This window comes from Cheilinus undulatus, linkage group 15 (assembly GCF_018320785.1).
Source record: "Cheilinus undulatus linkage group 15, ASM1832078v1, whole genome shotgun sequence".
Taxonomy (NCBI): Eukaryota; Metazoa; Chordata; class Actinopteri; order Labriformes; family Labridae; genus Cheilinus; species Cheilinus undulatus.
This window is the reverse complement of record NC_054879.1, coordinates 2,517,885-2,539,331: the sequence shown is the minus strand read 5'-3', so window position 1 is coordinate 2,539,331 and position 21,447 is coordinate 2,517,885. Positions and strand designations below refer to the sequence as shown.

Sequence of the window (21,447 nt, the reverse complement as noted above, 5' to 3'; positions counted from 1 at the left end):
ATGATGATAACAACAATAATGATGATGATGATGATGACGATGATGACAACAATAATGATGATGATGATGATGATAATAATAATGATGATGATGATGATGATGATGATGAAAATAATAATAATTATGACAATAATGATGATGATGATGATAACAACAATTATAATGATGATGAAGATAATTATAATAATAATAATGATGATGATGATAATAATGATAATAAAAATGATGATGATGATGATGATGAAAATAATAATAATATTAATAATGATGATGATGATAACAACAATAATAATGATGATGATAATAACAATAATAATAATGATGATGAAGATAATAATAATAATAATAATAATAATAATAATAATAATAATAATGATGATGATGATGAAAATAATAATAATGATGATAATAATAATAATAATAATAATAACAATAATAATAATGATGATGATAATAATAATAACAATAATGAAAATGATGATGATAATAATAATAATGATGATGATGATGATGATGATGATAATAATAATAATAATAATGATAATGATGATTATGATGATGATAATAATAATAATAATAATTATAACAATATTGATAATGATGATGATGATAATTATAATAATAACAATAACAATAATGATAATGATGATGATAATAATAATAATAATAATAACAATAATCATTATAAAATGCGCATTTTTTGCACACCAGGGATATTAACGCTATAATAAAGGTTTACCTTATTTATGTTGGGCTGATTGTTGTGGCTGGGACAGAATTTTGAAAATTGTGCAAAAATGAACAAAAAATACAATACATGATAATATTCATTGCGAAAGAGGACAAAGTTTAAAAAAAAAACACATCAACTAAGTTGAGTACCAGAGGGTTAAATAATAAATTAATAACAATAATACTAATATAGAGACTATGGCACCTTTAGGAACACTGCTTTACACTGCTGTTAATGTTGACCAAGAGTACTTCATCAGTCGTAGTGATCTGCAGTAATATTTTAAGAGCTATGAGTTTTTCACTGGCTTCAGCCTGTCTAAAGCTTCATTTCAGTTTACCTCCATTTACCTGGATATTTCAGTGTTATGGGGTTTTTGCTGACGCAACAGCCCATGGCAAACTAAAATAATCAAAGCATTAAAAAAACAAATCGCCAGTTGGTGAAATCTTTTATTACCTCTCTCTCAGAAATAGTTCAAAGCTACCGAACAGCACGATGCTGGAGCTGCACATCTTTAACCGTAGAGGTACAGAGTGTGGGGAGTTAATCTAGGGTTTTTGGAGGCCTACGTGGTGTGTCATCATTGGATTTTGCCCTCCTGAGAAGGAAGCTCCGAGCACCGCCGAGGGAGGGGGTTGTCAGCGTCTGCATGTCGTTCCGAGCACATCCGTAGCCTAACGCATGTAAGTGAAAATGTCGTGTCCGTCTCTGTCCACGCTGTAAACGCTCTAGTTAACATGTAGGATGAGGAGAAACTTGTTTGCACAAAGCGTCTGCGACCAGCCGGATATGAAGGCTGCAGGCTTGATTTAAACATGTATGCCGCTATCTTCGTTAGCTCTTCTTTCGAGACGTTTCTGAAAATCATTGGGGCAGCTTGGTCACGATTATGCAGACACGCTGCTGCAGGAGCCACATGTCTTTCCGTGTCTCTGCTTTCTTCACTTATAGAACATTAGCAGTGAACAGCTTCTCATTGTAGCTGTAAGATTTCCGGTGTCATGCTTCGCTTTAGAGCAACAGGCTGAGGGGGGATGGACTAAAGACAACCACATGTATCCGGTAGACTTTAGATGTTTAAAAGGAGTTAGCCAGTATTAAAAGAAAGAGATGGCTAAATAGACTGTTAGATAATGAAGGCTTAGCCTGGAACAAGAAAACAAAAGTAGTATGTAAAATCTTAAACATACCAGGAAATACTGGTGACCAATGCTAAGTTTGTTTTCAGAATCATATAGGCTACAAGATTCAGAAACAGGTGTAACAGCACCTACACCTTTTAGCTTGAAGATGATCATTGTTCACCATCAAGCAGAAGTGTTTGTCGTGTTTTTGTTTACTTTGAGAGCAAATATGTGCTCGTTTGTTTTGCACAGATTGCCATGGCATCTTCACTGAAGAGTCTTGTTCATGATGATAGCAGGTACCAGAAATCCTTCCAGCTTTTCCTGGAGCGCTCATCTGAGCATCAGTGTATGCGGGATTTTATTCAAAATATACTACCAGATATACTGGCCAGGTACTTTCACACACGGGTACACACACACACACCAGTAAACCTACTGTACGCCCCTATTATAACCATTAAGGATGTAAAATAATACAGATTACAGGTGGCTAGAGAGAGAGAAGTTTACGGCTTTTAAATAATAGTTTAGTCAAGTGGAGTTGCTCAACATTACTGAATAAAAGTCTGGGAAATTTTTAGACTAATAAAAAACATAATAAATGAAAAAGCAACAGAGCTACCACTCTTATTAATGAGGGTTGTAGAGCTCAACAGCATCAACCCACTTTTATGACGATTCTGATTCCAGAAGTGAATTTAAACATCCAAATCCCCCACTGACATTTTACTAAACCCATTTTTCATCTACAAGCGAGCTGCCTGCATAGTCATGGCTTTTGATATGGCAAAGGGAGCCAAAACTAGAGAGAAAGACAAAGGTTAGACTGTGTGCACAGGATGACTGAACGAGAGCCCCACAAACCATTGTGATCATTAATTTCTAATGATAGCCTTCCAAACTTTGAGATTTTGATCTTTGTTGTCTACATTTGTCTTTATTGCAGCAGTTTTTTTGTTAATAATTTTGTTGTAGTGTGCATATATAGTGTTTCATAGTATAGTGGCATTTATTGTAAAAAACAGCCTACAGTTGACGTGCGACAATAGCAAATATATTCTTTCTGGATAAGCCAAACTGACTGAATGGTCTACATTTTTAATAACGCCCTGGGATTTTATTGTATGAAACAAAGACAGAAGACAGGGAGAGAGTAACCACTGTTGAAAGGAGGCTCGTGTGTGAGACTCATGTTGAGACTAAACTGGATCACAAAATTAAATGTCATAATTAAAGGCATGAAAATATTGTATGTTACTGGGAATCGTCAAAACCAAATAATTGACTCCTCACTTATGCCTGTAATGAGCATCTAGGTGTGTGAAATAAGTAGAGGTGCCTTTTTAAACGTCTCTTTTTAATGTCTAGAAAGCTGGAGCTGTATGAGGCCACCGCCATACTGAGAATTAAATCCAACTTTCTCCAGTTTTCCACGAGTTTTCACTGACTGTCTTAAAAGTGCATCACAGAGAAATCTGGAGAGACGTGACTCACGAGCCGAATAAAAAAGTGCAATAGCATTATTAAAATTCTGAAGATGATCGACAGAAAATACCCTAGCAACATTCAAAGTCTCAGTGTAAGAAACACTAGATCAGAAGGTCTTACCTACCCCAATGGCAGAACTGACAGTTAAAAGCGCCAAAATGTGACCCATATTTGGCAGTTTGGATTCTGTGAATTTCTCAGCTTGACTGTTCTGAGGACTCAAAGTGTTTTTCTGCTCTTACTTCAGCATTGGAGATGGAAAGTCCCAAATAAATGTCATTGGAGTTGGAAGTGGAGCTGGTAAGAACACACACTGTGGAACACTTTCGCTGCAGAACTGCACTTGTTCATGTGCTGTGTGACAATTAATTGCTCCTCTGCTCTGGACAGTGAAGGTTAGACCTTTCTGAAGCAGGCTTTAACTGTTGGTATTAATGTGCAGTCATTTATGGCTGCAGTAAAACCTTTACCCTTCTTATCACTGCCAGGAGTTTTTATACATCTGTTCAGCTGTCAGATTAATCTTTAACTTAAGTACCAGACAAAGTGACCTCACCAGACTGTGGTTTTAATGCACTTTGTTTCCTGAAACATGACACTGCAAGGTTAATTTCTTTCAGGGAGAATTTGCTCTTTTCCCATGAGTGGTATAGACCTTTCCTCTGTCAAATCCAAACATTTAAATTCACCTGAGCTGTCATGAGTGTATCATAATGGAGCAATATTTTGGATGCTCTGGTGGACTGTAAAATACACTGAAATGACAGTGAAATCCCAAGCAAGCTAGTATTTGATCCACCAGAACGATCCAGAACTAAACACAAGTCCTTCATTTATGCATGGAAACTACCATAAACAGATGAGACTCCAGACAACTGAATTTCCCTTTGGGGATAAAAAATGTTATTTTATTGTATTGTAAGCTTCAAAAAGAACGAGCCATCATCACCAACCTGTGGCTAAAGATATTGTAAACCTCCCAGTGAGTCATGAGCATTGTCTCAGATCATTACTTCATTATATTCTAATTCAGTGAAGAACTAACAAGGAGTGCTATAAGAAGAGTATTTCCACAAGTTTGTTCTCCAAAAGAACCTAAAAGTCTTAGGCAGATTTGCAAATCTAAGACAGTGTAGTACCGTTTTTTTAGTAAATTACCTCTGAAGAGGAATTGGTCAAGATTTTCTCCAGCTATAATTGTGATAAATATCATGGTTTACTAATGAAAGTGTCGGTTTTAATAGTGTGGGCTTTGTCTGTGATTTTCAAAATAAGAGTTATATTGGTGCTGTAGGTGAGATTGACCTTGAGATGCTCTCCGTACTCCATCTGAAGCACCCAGGGGTGACTGTGGATAATGAGGTCGTGGAGCCTAGCAGTCAGCAGCTACATAACTACAAAGGTACAGCCTTTATATGTATAACTGTCTTTTTTATTTACATTTTAATGTTTTATGACATTAAGCCTTCAATTTGGGAAACACTCAGCTTTTTAAAATGAAAAGATGACATTAGAAATGTAAAGTTTTGAGGGTTTTACAGTACTTAATCCCAGCAGGTTTAATGTCCCTCTTTGACTCTTATCTATAGATTTCCTTTGGTGACATTTGGGGAGGGGTGTGACATGGCCTCGAGATAATAAATTGTAGGAAATATGTAATTATCTTGTGGCAATGACATAATAAATCACAGGAATCAGATAATTCTAGTTGCAGATTGTGCACACTTGCCGATTTTGGAGAATTACGGTTCAATATGCAGTGAATGAATGAAAGTATCACCTGAACCTTAACCCAGATTCATGGTATAAGACTTGTGCCCAATATCTCCTTTTTTGTATTTCTTTTAAATCAGCACCTGCAGTAACTTTTCAATAAACTTATATTTATCACATGATGCACATTTCTCTTCCTCAAAAGTCCAGAGCAGACAGAATCAAGTGAACCTCTTCCTTTTTCACGCAAATCCAAGTATTTTGGCCTCAGTTTGAGGGGAAGTTTGCACTTCACATCAGTGCAGATTGTCAGCTTGGCTTAAGCTCAAAAAGGTCTGATTTAGCATTTTTTAGAACTCCCCTTATAACCATTTAGTTGTCCTTCAACTTTGACAGGTCCTTTTATTTGGTGCATGATAAAATAACTTCCAAAGGTTGGCTACTGTTTGCACTGGAGTCAGCCTGATAACCTCCTGCCCAGTATCAATTCATTTCTGGCAACAAGTGACCTGAGTATAATACTGAAATTCATTCAAATGTAAAAATAAAATGAAATATGAGCAAAATTGTCAATGTTTGCAATAAAAAGAAGCTTACAATGACAATCCTTCCAGTAAATGATGGCGCTTCAATCAGACCATGAATATGATTAACAATAGAAGCTGATTTATAATCATTAATCTTGTGGGCACAATTTATAGGTATATCTCAAAAAATTAGAATATCATGAAAAAGTTCAATGTTTTTGGTCACTCATTTCAGAAAGTGAAACCCATATATTACATAGACTCATTACATATAGAGTGAAATATTTCAAGCCTTTATTTCTTGAAATGTTGACGATTATGGCTTACAGCTAAGAAAAACCCAAAATTCAATGACTCAGAAAATTAGGATATTACATAAGATCAATAAAAAAAGGATATTTTAAACAGAAATGTAAGACTTCTGAAAAGTATGTTCATTTCTATGCACTCAATACTTAGTTGGACCTCCTTTTGCATGAATTACTGCATCAATGAGGCGTGGCATGGAGGCGATCAGTCTGTGGCACTGCTCAGGTGTAATGGAAGCCCAGGTTGCTTTGATAGCGGTCTTCAGGTCATCTGCATTGTTGGGTCTTATTTTTGAGATGTACCTGTACAATCTCATTCCCATGACTTATCGTGTCATTGCCATGAGGTAGTCAGGGGCCATCTTGACCCAGTGGTATGATGTGTTATGGTAATAATAATAAAAAATTCACCATTAATGTTATCTTTACAATTAATTTGTTGTACAATAGAAAATGTCATAATCAGATGATTTAAGAATCCCAGCGGAGTAACAAGAACGCTCATAAATTTTAAAGTTCATGTTTTTTTCTTGAATTTATTTAATTTTTTGCACACTTTGCCCTGCTGCAGTCTTGGTGTCACAGAAACCAGGTCTGGATTACATTAACTTCACCTGGAACAAGATGACTTCCTCCGAGTTCGAGCAGCACTGGAAGGCGAAGACGATGACTAAGAAGGCAGATTTCATTCACATGATACAGGTTTGTGCTGCAGACGTAGGACTTCTGGTCCACAGTGTTTTCTGACACATCTAGGTCATACCCATCAAGCAGTGCTTCATGGCAGTAAATCCCTGTAGAATAAATGTCTGGCTCTGCGTAATAATTTTGTGCTCTATATTCAGTAACTTGCTCATTATCTTTGGTAAATTGACAGATGCTGTACTATGTAAAGGATCCTGAAGCTACTGTCAGCTTCTTCCAGAGTCTACTCAACAAGAATGGGAAGCTTCTAATCATTTTAGTGTCAGGTAAGTGGATGGATATTCTTTTAACTTATCAAGACTTTTAATCTTTGCCTTCTCTCTGAATTAGTGAATTCACAAATACCAGGTGAAACTCATTTTGAGTTCATGCATCAGTGTTCATGGAGTTAAAAGAATAAAGTCCCTATGGAATCCATTGTTTTGGTATTTGTTATGAAATAAATATAGCTGACCTTTTTGAATGTGTATATATATATGTGTGTGTGTGTATGTATATATATATATATATATATATACATACACAGTGATGCTTTGCTTTCATTTGGAGATCCATGAGTCAAAGTTGGCAGAATGCTAGTCAGTCTGTCTGAGAGGAAGCATAGAATCAGCTTTATTTGAAAGGTTTGTGTGCTAATGCAAGGAATTTGACTCCAGTTTTTAGTGTGAAAAGAGGACAGTTTATTAACTCCTCAAAGGGAAATTCAATTTTACAATGCTCTCAATTTAGCATACTCAGAAAAAGACTAGTGCTGAAATGAATCAAAGGTCTGACAAAGGTAATAAAACATTTCACACTTTGAGGTCTGCATGTGCATTAATTACCATCATTTCCATGCAGCACTTGCAAAGTGTGAGGCATTAGTACAAATGAGCAGAAATTATTTATCATAGAAGCCTTATGTAATGCAGAGAGACAGAAGTAACACTGGAACACAAAAGTAAATAAAGTTACAAACTAAGTGCAAAGGTACAATCCCTGGTGGTGACTTATAAGGTGTACCTGCCACTGTGGCTCATGGATTCAAAAATCTACCCAGATTTTTTACCAGCTATTCTATCTTTAACAAGCAGCATTTAATAAAATAAAATATGATAATTAAGCCTTATAGTATTTATGTTATAAGGCTTTTTAATAACAGAGTTGGTGCAGAAAGGATCTAGACTGTTGCTCATTTTAAACCTTTTTCAGTTAATTTGTCCTGTATTCAGCCATGCAAATGTTTACTGTGCCTTCTACAAGGGCAATGTAAATTCATAGGCATTTCCCTGCATTATTGTCAGTAAGTATTTTATATTTTGTGCATGGTTACTGCACTCTCTTGCCAAAATTCAGGCTTTGCTAAACTTCTCTGGACTTGTGACAGGCAAGACAATGATTCAAACACACCTTAAGCAGATACAACTGTTCCAGTGGAGAACTGCTCTGCTATGATACTAAGTCAAACATTAGCTCTGACACAGGGACAGGTTGGGGATTATTGGTCAGTAAGCGTGTAAGTCTGCTTGACTTTACTCATAAAATCAGTAGGGACAAGCAGAAAAAAGGGGGTACATTTACTAGCTTGGCAAGTATCCTGCCCCAGAGGTCAGTAGGTTGTGCAAATTCACCTGACACTGCTCAAAATACCTGTATTTGGCTGGTGGTGGGTGTTAATTTCCCACCCTGCTTTACACTGTCTGTCAGCTTAAATGAGCTGTTTACAATCCCTGCAGATTAAGCTATATAGCTGATGGATGGATGGCAAATTTAGCTTTTAATGTAAGTCAAAAGACCATAACTTTTGACCTTAACTTTTTGGTGAACCATCCACGTTCCCTGGAAGTTATTTTTCTATTCCTCAGTATTAATATAACTCTTTGAAGCCCAGGTACATTCCTGTGATGTTTCATTATACTGGTTGTGGTTTTTAAGATTTGCATATCTTTAAAATGCGGTTTAATTAAAACAAAAATCTGTTTAATTATTATGTAGAACTGTTATCATAGTTGTTGACTCTTGTTTGTCATTTCATCGGTTACAGGTGAGAGCGGTTGGGGTAGACTTTGGCAGACTTACAGGAGCGAGCTCTGTAACACAGAAATAAGCCAGTGTGTGACCACTAAAGACATCAAAAGCTTCCTTGACTCTAGTGGCGTGAGCTACCAGAACTACATACTTCCATCTCAGATGGATATTACCGAGTGTTTCTCTGAGGGGGATGAGAAAGGAGAGCTGCTGCTCGATTTCCTGACTGAGGTGCTGGATTTCAGTAAGACAGCTTCTCCTAAGCTGAAATCTGGTGTCTTGGAGTTACTTCGTCATCCAGATTGTAGTATAGAGTCCAGTGGCAGAGTTATCTTTAACAACAACCTGGAGGTGATAGTCATAAACCAGCCCTCTTAAACTGGTTATTGACAGTCAGTGGGAAGCTTGCAGAGGATCAGTAAAATCACTGTTGATCTAATTTAAACAGCATCAGTCTAACAGACTCTATAATGATACTCTAACTTTCTGATCATATTTAACAAGCCTTTGGCTTTTTGGGATGTTTTTTGATTTATTAACTCTGTAGAAATAAATACCACACATCTTTATGTTTTGACATGATGATTATTTTTCTAATCACATTGTGTTCAGCTGCAATCAGGCACACACATTTCCATATAAAACTTCAGGATCAATGTTTCAACCACCATTTTACATCAGATGTGCCATCAAACCCATTTCACTGCTGAATTATATTGTAAATATAGAAATAAAGTGTTGAACATGTGTATTTTTTTAATAGAGCTGCTTTATTAAATTAAGATAAACATCCATGTAGGAGTGTCGATATCGTACCTTTGCTTTAGATGTTAGGTTATGTAATGGTTGCAGAATACATTTAAAGCTTTGAGAAAAGTTGACATTTAATTCAGGATTAGTTTTAATAAAGCCTTTGATTAAATAGAAATATTAAACAATATAAATTTTAGACGTGCTGTCTATCCATTTTCAGCCAAAGATAATGACTAACGAAGTTTGAAAATATGTTGGCGGAACATTACACAATTATCCCAGACAACCCGGCATCACAGATCATCTAAGAACAGATTTTTGTCTCATTTTAGCAAACTGGGGGATCTTGTGTGGCTTGAATACTGAACGGTACACATTACTAACCTGATAAATACTGTGAATGAATACATCATCTTTACTATGATAAGTCTACACAGTTTAAAACATAAAAACCCACCTTACTGATCTCACTCCATCAGCAAAGTAGATGCCAATGATTTATAAAGTACTGGCACCATCTGGAGGGCAATTTTAGGAACTGAAAGAAAGGACTGGGCAAAGTGGGGGTTCAAAAAAAATAAGTCAAGAAATAGAGGAAAAAACCTGCAAGACTGACACATTTACACAAAATAAATCAAAGCCAGAAAACACCTAATGCACAGTTAATGTACTAACTATTACAAGCTTCTTTTTCTGTCCTGAAAAAGAAAAGTATTAATTATAAAAGCTTACAAAAATGGCCATCCATTTTTTCACTGCCTGAACTCTAAATTTAACAATTGAGCCCATAAATTATTGATATACTCATTATGCATGATGTCACTACCTTTTAGACATTATATTTTAATAAACTCCTTAGTCCGATAAGCATGACCAGATACAAGCTTTTGCCCATGTCTTCCTCTATCATGACCTTGAGTGTGACCTTGGCCAGAATATTCCAAGAGGGTCTGGCTGCAGCCTACGCTTGGGTGTGCAGCGTGTTAGCTGTTGTTAGCATGACCTAGCTGTTGTTAGCATGACTACACCGCTGTGCTTATGACACATTAGCATAGCATCGTACGCTGGGGCTTCGCCCCAGCATATGGGTCTACGCTATTAAACCCCAACTGGTTTGGTTTAGGCATTTAAATCTGACTGGTTAAGTTTAGGTATTAAATTCCGACTGGTTAGATTTAGGCATTAAAACCCGACTGGTTAGATTTAGGGTCAGCCTGTCGGCAAGCGGATAGAGCTGAAATTTCATCGTGGGTAGTATACGTCACGCTCCAGCAGAGAGGTTTCGCCCCAGCGTAGAGGTCTCCAATCGAACGTCCCAGCGTAGAGGTTTGCCCGAGGGCTGCAGCCAGATGCCTCTCGAATATTCACACTAAAACTCTTACAAAAGCTGAAACATAACATCAGCCCCAACTAAATGGAGGTTTTAGTGAATGTGTATGATGGTCATAATGCAATTAATGTTCTTAAGGCTGCAGTTCATAAATTGGTCGAGACAGTATCTGTCATCTGTTAAAAACTAAATAGCATGATTCTTTGAAATGAAGTTTTATATGCCTGTTTGAAAAAGAAAGCCTTTCTTACAAAGCTTTATCCTCTGGGGCTTTGTAAGCTACTGTACCAAAAACTATATACATAAAACATTACTTGTATAAGTTTGAGTTAAATACTTACATAATACATACATAAAGGATTTTTTTTTTTAACTCATTGGGTGCCATTGACGTATATATACCTCATTTAAAAACCAACGCTTGAGTGTCATTGATGTATATATACGTCATTTAAGAACCAACGCTTGAGTGCCATTGACGTGTGTCAGTGTTTTTCTGCAGCTGGCACAAGAGGGCACTCTCACGCTCCCTGTGAGTAGTTTTGGGGCTTCTGGGATACGTAGTTTGAACACTACAGATGGAAGTGACGGTAGATCAGACATCAGAGGTGGAGACCCTGGGGTCAAAGAGCAGAGCGATTGTTACGAAGGTAATCTAAGCTAAAAGTTCTAAAATAGATGCTTGAAGAACTTTAAACTTTTACCTGAGATATCGCTTACTCACTGAAACCGACACTGAGCTTAACGACAGCGAATCCAGGGATCGGTGCTTTCATTGACGTGCCTCGGCCGGCCAAGAGGCTAAAGAATGCCGCAAGGTCTCCCCTGTGCATAACATTTGTAATACAATTTTCAGATGTCTTTTATGTCATTGGGGGCAAAAATTACAACATTCAAATCACTGTTTTGCTTGACAGACTCTCTTTCACAGAAATACATTTTTCTCAGCTTTCTAGAAAAAAAGTGGTCTTTTTGGTGAAAGTAGCCTCTGTTCAACTTCAGATAAATCAAGAACGGAACAAGGTGCAAACAAACGTTTTTTTCCATAATGATAGAGAGTTTCTTCTTTCATTTGAGCTATTTGGTGTTTTCAGAGTCATAGTACACAATATTCTGTGGGTCTTGAAAGATCACTCAAAATGGCCAAAAACACTGGAACAAGGCACTCTCCATTATATAAAAGGGCTGGCACTTAATGAGTTAAATTAGATACCATTTACACCCCTATCATTGGACATAATATGACATCATTTTAAAACGCTGTATGCAGTCACACTTGTCAGAAATGCAAATCAAAAAGCAGGAAATGAATTTAAAAAAAATCTAAAGAATTTACTTAACAATCAAAACTCACCAAGGGTAAATCCACAAAAACAAAACTTTATTAAAAATAAAGTCCATCAGAAGGGGGAAAACCGTAGAGAAATTGACAATGAGCAAGAGATGAAGATGTGACAGAGGAGTGGGAGCACAGAGACTAAATACACACAGGGATAATTGGACCGGGTGAGACTCAGACATTCAAGCATAGGTGAGACTGATGGCACAATCACAGTGGAGGGAACACAGCAGGAAGTTAAACTACACATGAAACACAGGGGACACAGATTACAAAATAAAACAGGAAACTCGAGAGAAGGACTACGAGGAAAACAAACTCAGCACTAAGTGCCAAGAAACCAAAACTTAGGAAATACTACAAGGAAACAGGAGTCTGAAACAGCAGAAAACACTAGAACTAACAGGATAAGAACACAATTAACTAAACTACAAAATCAAACAGTAGGCAAATGTGAAAAGCACAGAGAATTAACACAGAAACCCTAAAAGACCGAAGAAACTCAGGAATCAAATGAGTCAAAAGTTAGGGATCATGAAACTTTTTTTCTGGCTCTTTTTTCCTCCCCTCTTTCTTCCTCCTTGTGCATTTTCCTCTTTTCTCTTTTCCACATCTTCCTTGTCCCTGTACAGCCTCAGAGCAGCTCTGGCAGACGGATGTTCAGCATGAGCTTGTTTCTGCTTGACGTTTCTGCCCGTTAAAGGGAAGGTTCCTCTTTCCACTGAAACTGAACACAGAGGTCATGGTGAATTATTATTGGCTCCTTAACAATAATGTGAACTGGTGCTATACAAGGAAAGACTGACTGAGCCTGATCCACTGAACTATGTATTTATACAAAAGTTTACATGCATGCAAACTGATGCAAATTGCAGTCTCATACTAAAAACACATTTAAAAATCTGATATTCACAGCCTTGATATTTATTAAGGCCATGATCTGTTCAATGCAACAGCATTAAATTAAATATAGAAATTGTGTTTGTATTGGGAAGTGGCTGTCCTAAACTCCAATGCCTAAATTTCAATGAATGAAAATATTAAAATGATTTTTATTTTTTAAAATGGGTTTATTCACATATACCCATATATTATACAAAAATTTATATTTGATTTATTTTGAAGGGAAGTTGAAATATTCCAAATGATTTTGTGGTTTTGTTTTGAATTCAAGAAATACACGTCAAAAACATTGTCACATGTTTTCGTGTCACTACCAAAACAAGAAGAGTTAGGGCCCATAGGGGGCGCTGTTTTCAGCTACAAACACCAAAATTTGACCAACAATAAAGACAGACTTCCTCTTTCTAAAGGCCACATGGTGAGTACAGAAGTAATACCGTTGTCTCAAAGATTGAAAAATATATATTTAAATATATATATATATTTAAATAAATATTTTTTAAGAATGTCACTACTGGACACATAATTTCTGCTACTAAATAAATGTTTTTGCTTTAATTGAAAGATGCACCGTTTTTACTTATGAACATCTTTTCAAATCTGTGACAGATAGCCATGTTTAGCCTAGCATTGCTGAGTTTTGTTACCAGTTAGCTAAAATTGTCACTACTGAAACCGTCACTACTGTAACTTATGGTAAAGTTATGGCTGTTTGATAGTTTCGATAATGATAAAATGAATTAATGCCAGTTATTTTTAGACCAAAGAATTGCATTTTTCAAACATATAGATTATTCGTATTGTTATTTTATCGTTTATTTTCCTAGAGAGAGATAAACATAAAACTCCTTGAAAGAAAAGAGAAAGTGGGGCAGAGCGATCGAGGGAGTACAGGGAACGACTGAGGAATGACCCTGTGAAATACTGAGAATGTTTCAAAAAGGAAAGAGAGATTTCAAAAATGAGGAGAAGGAAAGCTGAATTATCAGAGAGAAGGGTCAGGGCATGATGGAGGAAAAGACAACAAGATCACAGGAGGTTTGTGAAAACACAGGAAGTGATGAGTGACTTTCTTCAAAATAAAAGTCAATTTGAAGAGTTACAATCAGGATTAGAGCCCACCATAGCACTGAAACTGGATTAGTTAAAGTGACTAATGATCTACAGTTAGCTTCTGACAGAGCTCTTCTCTCTGTCCTAGTTTTATTAGATGTTAGTGCTGCTTTTTATACTATTGACCATTAGATCCTGTTAGATCCTGATCCTGAGACTTGAGCAATGACTGAATTACAGGAGTAGCACTAAGCTGGTTTAAATCCAGTCTCTCAGATCGATCCCAGTTTGTACATGTCAATGATCCGTCTTCTCCTCACTCCAAAGTTAGCTCTGGTGTTCCTCACGGTTCTGTGCTTGGACTGATTCTTCTCACTCTTCATGTTCTTCATCTAGGTGACATTATGAGGAGCCATGTCGTAGATTTTCAGTGTTATGCTGATCATATCCAACTGTATGAATCCATGAAGCCTGATGATTAGACTCAGCTATTTAAACTAGAAGCATCCTTGAAGTAAAACTTGCAGAGGTAAAATCTTAATCTGAATAGAGGTCTGTGTTGCAGTAGTGACAAATTTAGAAAAAGTAATTGAGAGATAGTTTGACAATAGAAAATGAACACTGAGTGTATCTTTATTAAATATGTGTCCCTTAGATATAGTGCAGCAGATATATGGTAAAAAAAAATGTGTGAACTAGCATAAATAGCAGACATTTTAATCAAATTCCAACTGAATTTGCACTAATTCTGTAGAGTGGACCATATACATAGTATACAAGTATTTTATTTTCAATCTTACAAGATTGTTATAGTAACATAAATTGAATGCTGCATTCTGATTTATATCACAAAGTACATAAAACAGCTTCTATGTCCTTATAAGTCACACACTAATATGGTCTAAATGAATGAGTGAAGGTTAGATTTGGCTGACATTGTAAAAAACTTTATTCTAAGCTACAGAACGTCTGAATGAGTCTAGAATGAGGCTGGCTTATTTATGAATTACAGGCAGACTGTGAGTGGGCTAAAATGGACAACCTCTGTCATGTTATCTTTCATTTACAGACACATATGCTTTAGTCTAAGCTCCTTTATTATGTTTTTAGCTGGTTATGTAACAGATGGATACTGATACCCAACAAAAAACAAAAATTATTCTGGGCAGTTATTTTCTAATGCCAGGCTTGCTGGCCAAGGGTGTCTACAGCACACTTTCAAATACTTTTTTGTAATATTTTTGGGATAAATGTTGATGATTACAGAGGTTTTGCAGCTAAATAAAAGTAGCTTGAGATTTTTTTCTTTGTCAGAAAACACTATTTTTCAGGAAAAAATCAACAGAACATAATATTTATCCCTTTGTCTGATGGTGTTGCCAAATTCAACACAAGCTCTTTACATGAGAGAATATTGGCATTTGAACCCCCAGTTAACACCAAATGTGGGCTTTTTTATTGCAGTGGGGTTTAACCCTGGACCCACTGGCTGGCTAATTACTTTTCTGTTGGATGCCGTCTTCATGTCTCTGTAGAAAGCCCTGCCAGGTTTTTCTGCCAATCATTGATCAGACCTTTTTTTGGTCTCTTTTAGTCTTGCTTGTTTAAGGGTAGTTCTAAATAGAGGGGGTAAGGTTTCAGATAGACACTCCCATTGGTCTATCCCCCTTTGAAAATTAACCAATCACCTATTAGATATACATGCATGGAGTGGAATTCTACAGCACAGCTGCAGTTTCCTCTGGTCCCATCAAAGTCCATTCAAGAGTTGCATAACGGAGTTCATCTGAGGGGGACTGTCCAGCCTGTGGGAGGAGAGGTTTTCTCTGCAGCTGAAGAGAGGAAGAACAATCAGCTCTCTGTCCCTGTTCACCACACATTTAAGGTAATGGAATATTCCCAGTATACAATAGAAGTTGGCATAATGTCTCTTTTTAAATTGTTCTTGTAATTTTTGCAAATGCAAAGCGTTCCCTTTTGTAAAAATTTAAACCAGCATGTGCAATGGCTTGCAGGATCACTCATGGCTGAGGAGACAAAGCAGACTTGCTACGAAGGCAGTTATGTCCACAGCTTTCAGTTCTACCTCGAACATTCAGGAGAGCACAAGGCCATTCTAAAGTGTGCCAACAACGTCCTGCCAGCAGAATTTCAGAGGTATGAGAGGAAAAGTGAAGAGTACAGAACAGCTCTTTTTTCTTCATCTTTTATTTATTTGTACAACTTAACCTAAATCAGAAAAGCATGCCCTTCCTTTCTTCATGTCTGTTTGCAGTTTGGTGACATTGATAATTAAGGAGATTAAATCTTATTCTTTTTACAAGTGGAACAAAAAAATATATTTCTCTCATCTGAAAGACCAAGTTTGCATGCCAAATTTACTTTTACTGCAACCCTGACTGAAATACTTTATAGTGACACTAAACAGCAAAATATATGACAAAATACATTTTTTACTTTTATTCAGCGTAGATTGATTAATTATATCATCCATCCATTTTCTATACTGCTTATCCCCATCGCGGGGGGCTGGAGCCTATCCCATCTTGGCAAGAGGCCGGGTACTTCCTGGACTGGTTTCCAGTGAAGCGCAGGGCTAACATGTAGAGACAGACAACCAGGCATGTTCACACTCACACCTATGGCCAATTTTAGAGTCACCAATTTAATCTAATGAGCATGTCTTTGGTGGTGGGAGGAAGTTGGAGTACCCGGAGAGAACCCACGCATGCATGAGGAGAACATGGAAACTCCACACAGAAGGCCCAGGCCACAGAAAGGGAAGCGAACCAGGGATGTTCTTGCTGTGAGGCTACAACGCTAACCCCTGCACCACCGTGCATCCCTGATTATATTATTATTAGTATTTTTATATGGGTATATAATAAATAGACATTTGCAGCTTAACGCTGGTCTTCATTGTAACAGGGAAATGTCTTTATTATAATATTAATGACCAACTCTATTATTGTAGAGTACAGTCTTTATTATAGTATTAATGATTAACACTGGTCTATTATTATAGGCCACAACAGAGAGTACAATTTGGTGTCTTGCCCAAGGACACCTTAACACATGAGCACAGGAGGGGGTTGAACCCCCAACCTTCGGGCTGAGAGACAACAGACTCTGTCTACTTAGCCACAGTGGCCTTATATGTAAACCCACGTACAAATATTATGTTTTTTTTATGTTGCAATGAATTAATTCACTCTGAATGTTCAAAAAAGGCTTGTTCACAGTCACGCTTTCTGATGTGTTGATGCAGAATTGCAGCAGGTAAAAGCAGCTTTGATGTTCTTGGAGTTGGAAGTGGTGGAGGTATGTATGTACAACTACTAAGAACTGTTGAATAAATGTCATGGTCTTTTTTTTTTTTGCAGTAATGCTGATTAAGTGCTTTGCATGCAAAAAGTTCTGTGAGTGATCTGTTTTTTTTTTTAAAGCACCACTGTATATTTCTCTTTTCCGGTGATGTATTTTCTTTTCAAGCCATGCATTCAGGACAAAGGGGTCTGTGAAAGGACTATTAGAGGGGTTATCAGAATTGGAGCCAAAGCTTCAACTGTGCCTTTCTTTAGTCAGACATACCAGGCAATGCATATTTAACTGACTGCTGCACAGGGACAACATTAGGATCATTAATAAGACTAGAACAATCCACACTTAGAACACAAACATCCCACACAGAAATATTTCACTGGTCAACCCCAAAAGCAGTTTAAAATGTTTCTGACACATTTGTAATATTGTGATCTAATGGAATAGTGTTCATGTTAAAGTTGGATTAAACAGAGTCATGGCATTTATGAGCCCAAACATTTCCTGATTTCCTTCAGGGGAGGTGGATGTCCAGATGCTCACTCTCCTTCAGTCTACCGTCCCTGCTGTCCCGATTACTGCTGACATTGTGGAGGGCAGTGCTGCACTTGTGGAAAACTTCAAAGGTAGGATCAATATTTCTCTAAGGTCTGGTCGTTTCTTTACACCTCAGACTCTGTAAGGCAAAAGAACTTTCTGTAACTTTGGATATGTAGCATACTAACCATGTGAATTCCCTGGTTTTAAAAAATAAAGTATTAAAGGTACAGTGTGTAATATTTTGCCTTGTAGCATGTAGCAGAAAAAGCTTGGTAAAAAATGAAAATAATATTTAAAAGCAGGCCTGTCTTAATCACTGTCCAAACACCTGAATACTTAAAAACTTTATATTTTAATTAACTTTGTAAAAGCCTTTTATTCATACATAGGGAGGGTCCCCTATATGGACTTCGCCATCTTGGATTTTTGCATCCTGCATGTTTCTACGGTACCACAGAAGGGACGAAATAACAGACACCCATTTTTAAATCCACTGGTTGCCACGGTTACCACAGGTGTTTGGACAGTGCAATCTTTTTTGATATTTACCACCAACCATGAAGGAAGCATGGTGGGCTTAAGCTATGTGTTAGCAAACAAAAGTGACAATACAAACATATCTCATTCCATATCAAATCTGAACACAGGCCTTTTTTTGTATGAAGGAATTCTCTGTTTTGACATTCTACACTGTAAAATCAAACATGAGGGACCAAAGTAAAACAGTTAAACAAATTTCACTGTGTTTATGAGTTAAGGGGCTGAACTCAAACTCAGTGTTGCCACTTAGGTTGGCATAACATGCTCATAGCTAAAAATGCTGAGTTGGCAGAGAATTTCTCCATTAAGAATATAGATTTCAGTTGGCTCAACTTAAATCCTTTTATACCATGGTCTTGGTGAATACTCGGTTCTGATTGGCTCTGGAAATTCCACTGGTGTCCATTAACTTCTGATATATGGACACCGTTCAAACTTCACAAGTAGTTCTGGTCAAAAAATCATTACACTATTCCAAAGTAATGCGCAACATTCATTAATTTGGCTTTTTATAGTGTATCCAGGGCTGGAAAGTAACTAATTATATTAACTCAAATAACTTTAATTGGGTTTGATTTTTGGGGTTTAATTTTTGAGTAGATTTTGAAATAAGTAATTTTACTTTGACCTCAGTATATAGGTGTGCTTTTACCTGGTTGGAGATCCATATTCACATGCTGTTATTACCAGTGAGTCAAGATCATATTTTACTGCACAGCTCCTCAGCAGCTACTTACTCAGAACTTAAAGTAAACTTTAAATTAATCACTTTTAACCTTTACTCGGGTAGATTTATAGATGAGTACTTTCACTTCTACTGAAGGAAATTTTAACCAAGGTAATTGTGCTTTTACTTGAGTAAATAGTTCCTTGTACTTCTATCTCTGCAAGTATCCAGCCATCACTGCTTCATAAAGCCTAGTCAGGTAACTAATGCATACTTTAAAGACCACTACTAGGTGCTAAACTGGATTTTGTTTAATAAAATATTCTAGTATACTGTTTCCAAATATTTCTCATTTTATTTCTGCTTTGTGTTTAACCTGTAGCTTTGGTAGCAAAGACAACCAACCTTCAGAAGATTCCATTTGCTTGGCATGTCATGGGCAGTGAGGATTATGAAAAGCAAGTCAAGGCAAAAGGAAACATGAAGAAATTTGACTTCATACACATGATTCAGGTATCTTTTTTTTTAGAGAGGTATTCAGATTTAGTTTCTGCGCCGACAAGAGATTTGAGATCTTTGTGATTTGCATCTTGTATAATTGTTTTCTCTGTAAATAAGGGTGCTTGCTGTAAAAAAGTAGTGAAATGTCAGTGGTTCCTTCTATGTAAGCAGTTAGATTAAAGGTCACACGTTTTACCCTTTTAAGACAAGTTTATATTGGTCTCAGAGGTCCCCAAAACATGCCTGTGAAGTTTGTTGCTGCAAAAAAACACTCCAGTATTGGATTTTGTACCTGTTTCTGCACCTGCAGCTTTAAATGCTAATGAGCTGTCTGACTCCGCCCCTCTGGATGTGGATGGATGTGGCTCTACTGATCCTAACTAACTAACTAACTCCCCACTTGACATCATGAGGGGAAAGTCTGAGAAGGGGGGGGGGGTATTTTTCTGATTCTTGGGGGATTGTGGACAGGCACATATTTTTGTTAGAAAAGCCTGAAAAGTGTATTTTGCATAGTATGTGACCTCTAATAAAGCTCCGCCACAAAGTACATCTGCTACTGCTGGGATTCACTTGGCAGCATCTTAGCTTCACCTTTTAACTGCTGAATAGTTGCCCCACCGTGATTAAGAATGATGGTAATGTGATGGTCATTTGACAGTAGCGCCCCTGACAGAACTGGTTTGACTTTAAACACTTCATTGTGTGTCCATGCACACAGTGAAGCTGAACTTCAATTTAAAGGTCATTTTAAAGGTTTCCCACAATTCTCTCATTGACAGATGATCTACTATGTGGATAACCTTTCCAACACTATTAAGTTCTACCACAGCCTCCTAAAGAACAACGGCAGGCTTATGATCATTGTTGAAGCAGGTAAGAAGAACTTCATTCTACACATTTTATTTATTTGTGGCTCATGTTAAAAATGATTTGTGTATTGTTTATTGTAAATTACTCAGGGTACAATGAGAACAGTCCTGTGTTATTAGGCAGTGAGACTCTTGTGCTTGTCCCCCGCCGTTGATGTTGCATGATAATCGTGTGTGTTTCTTTCAAAATTGATGTATTTTTCAATCTTATCATCACCAGCTGATGGTGGCTGGGACACCCTGTGGAAGACTTTCAAGAAAGAGCTCTGCGTGGATGCCATCACAGAATACCGCTCATCAGCAGAGATAATTGCTAGTCTGAAGAACCAGGGTCTGAAATATGAGGAGCATGCCATTCCCAACTCCTTTGACATCTCTGAGTGCTTTAATCCAGAGAGCAAGACTGGAGAACGGCTTCTGAATTTCATGACAGGGCAGATCTTTTACCAGGCCTTCACCCCTGAGATAAGAGCTGGCATGTTGGACCTTCTCAGAAACAAATGCAGCACTGAAAAAGATGGCAGAGTGCTCTTCAACAGCAAGCTGAGCTGCATACTAGTTCATGCTTGAGTATGGCTTCTTTAGAAAGATTCTGATCTTACTTCTTGCATTTATAATCACTGGATTAGAATAGTATGCATGTGTGTTTGTAAGTTTGTTGCACACACCAGTTTTCACTCTTTTTAGCCTCGGCATCTACTCTCTGTACGGAATGATTAATAAAAACAACTAAAACCGTTTTCTGTTCACTCAAATAATTGCTAAAGACTGTCTGTATCATTAAATATAAAAGAGCGGCACTAACCTTTTTTCTCTCAGATGTGTAGCTTGAGTATACATTTGATTTCATGGCCAGTTTTCTCTCATGTGAGGGGGTTAATATCAGTGTTGACCTTTCATAACAAAGCTGATTTAATAATGATGTTAACCTAATGACTGTGACCTGAAGAAGAGTGTAACATATAAGGCACGCTTCTATTTAAACATTTTTATACTTTAAAATTCAGGTGCAAAAAA

The 21,447-nt window shown here is 37.0% G+C and overlaps 2 protein-coding genes across 2 annotated transcripts; both read left to right on the top strand.

Annotated features, from left to right (window-relative positions):
- The first annotated feature begins 1,269 nt into the window (after positions 1–1,269).
- LOC121522302 (histamine N-methyltransferase-like) lies at positions 1,270–9,360 on the top strand. Its single transcript, XM_041806512.1, has 7 exons — positions 1,270–1,419; positions 2,113–2,255; positions 3,599–3,651; positions 4,646–4,753; positions 6,471–6,601; positions 6,777–6,870; positions 8,628–9,360. The coding sequence occupies exons 2-7, from the start codon at positions 2,119–2,121 to the stop codon at positions 8,987–8,989; spliced, it is 885 nt and encodes a 294-aa protein (XP_041662446.1). The 5' UTR covers positions 1,270–1,419; positions 2,113–2,118; the 3' UTR covers positions 8,990–9,360.
- A 3,953-nt stretch (positions 9,361–13,313) lies between these two features.
- On the top strand, positions 13,314–21,234 carry LOC121522992 (histamine N-methyltransferase-like). The gene is made up of 8 exons (XM_041807706.1): positions 13,314–13,354; positions 15,685–15,874; positions 16,005–16,146; positions 17,258–17,310; positions 17,829–17,936; positions 19,440–19,570; positions 20,341–20,434; positions 20,651–21,234. The coding sequence occupies exons 3-8, from the start codon at positions 16,013–16,015 to the stop codon at positions 20,998–21,000; spliced, it is 870 nt and encodes a 289-aa protein (XP_041663640.1). The 5' UTR covers positions 13,314–13,354; positions 15,685–15,874; positions 16,005–16,012; the 3' UTR covers positions 21,001–21,234.
- The last annotated feature ends 213 nt before the right edge of the window (positions 21,235–21,447 follow it).

Coding starts and splice junctions, on each gene's coding strand:
- LOC121522302 (XM_041806512.1), top strand. CDS start 2,119: ATGGCATCTTCACTGAAGAGTCTTGTTCATGATGATAGCAGGTACCAG. Junction 2,256..3,598: donor CTACCAGATATACTGGCCAG/GTACTTTCACAC, acceptor CTCTTACTTCAG/CATTGGAGATGGAAAGTCCC. Junction 3,652..4,645: donor TGGAGTTGGAAGTGGAGCTG/GTAAGAACACAC, acceptor TTGGTGCTGTAG/GTGAGATTGACCTTGAGATG.
- LOC121522992 (XM_041807706.1), top strand. CDS start 16,013: ATGGCTGAGGAGACAAAGCAGACTTGCTACGAAGGCAGTTATGTCCAC. Junction 16,147..17,257: donor CTGCCAGCAGAATTTCAGAG/GTATGAGAGGAA, acceptor GTGTTGATGCAG/AATTGCAGCAGGTAAAAGCA. Junction 19,571..20,340: donor ACTTCATACACATGATTCAG/GTATCTTTTTTT, acceptor TCTCATTGACAG/ATGATCTACTATGTGGATAA.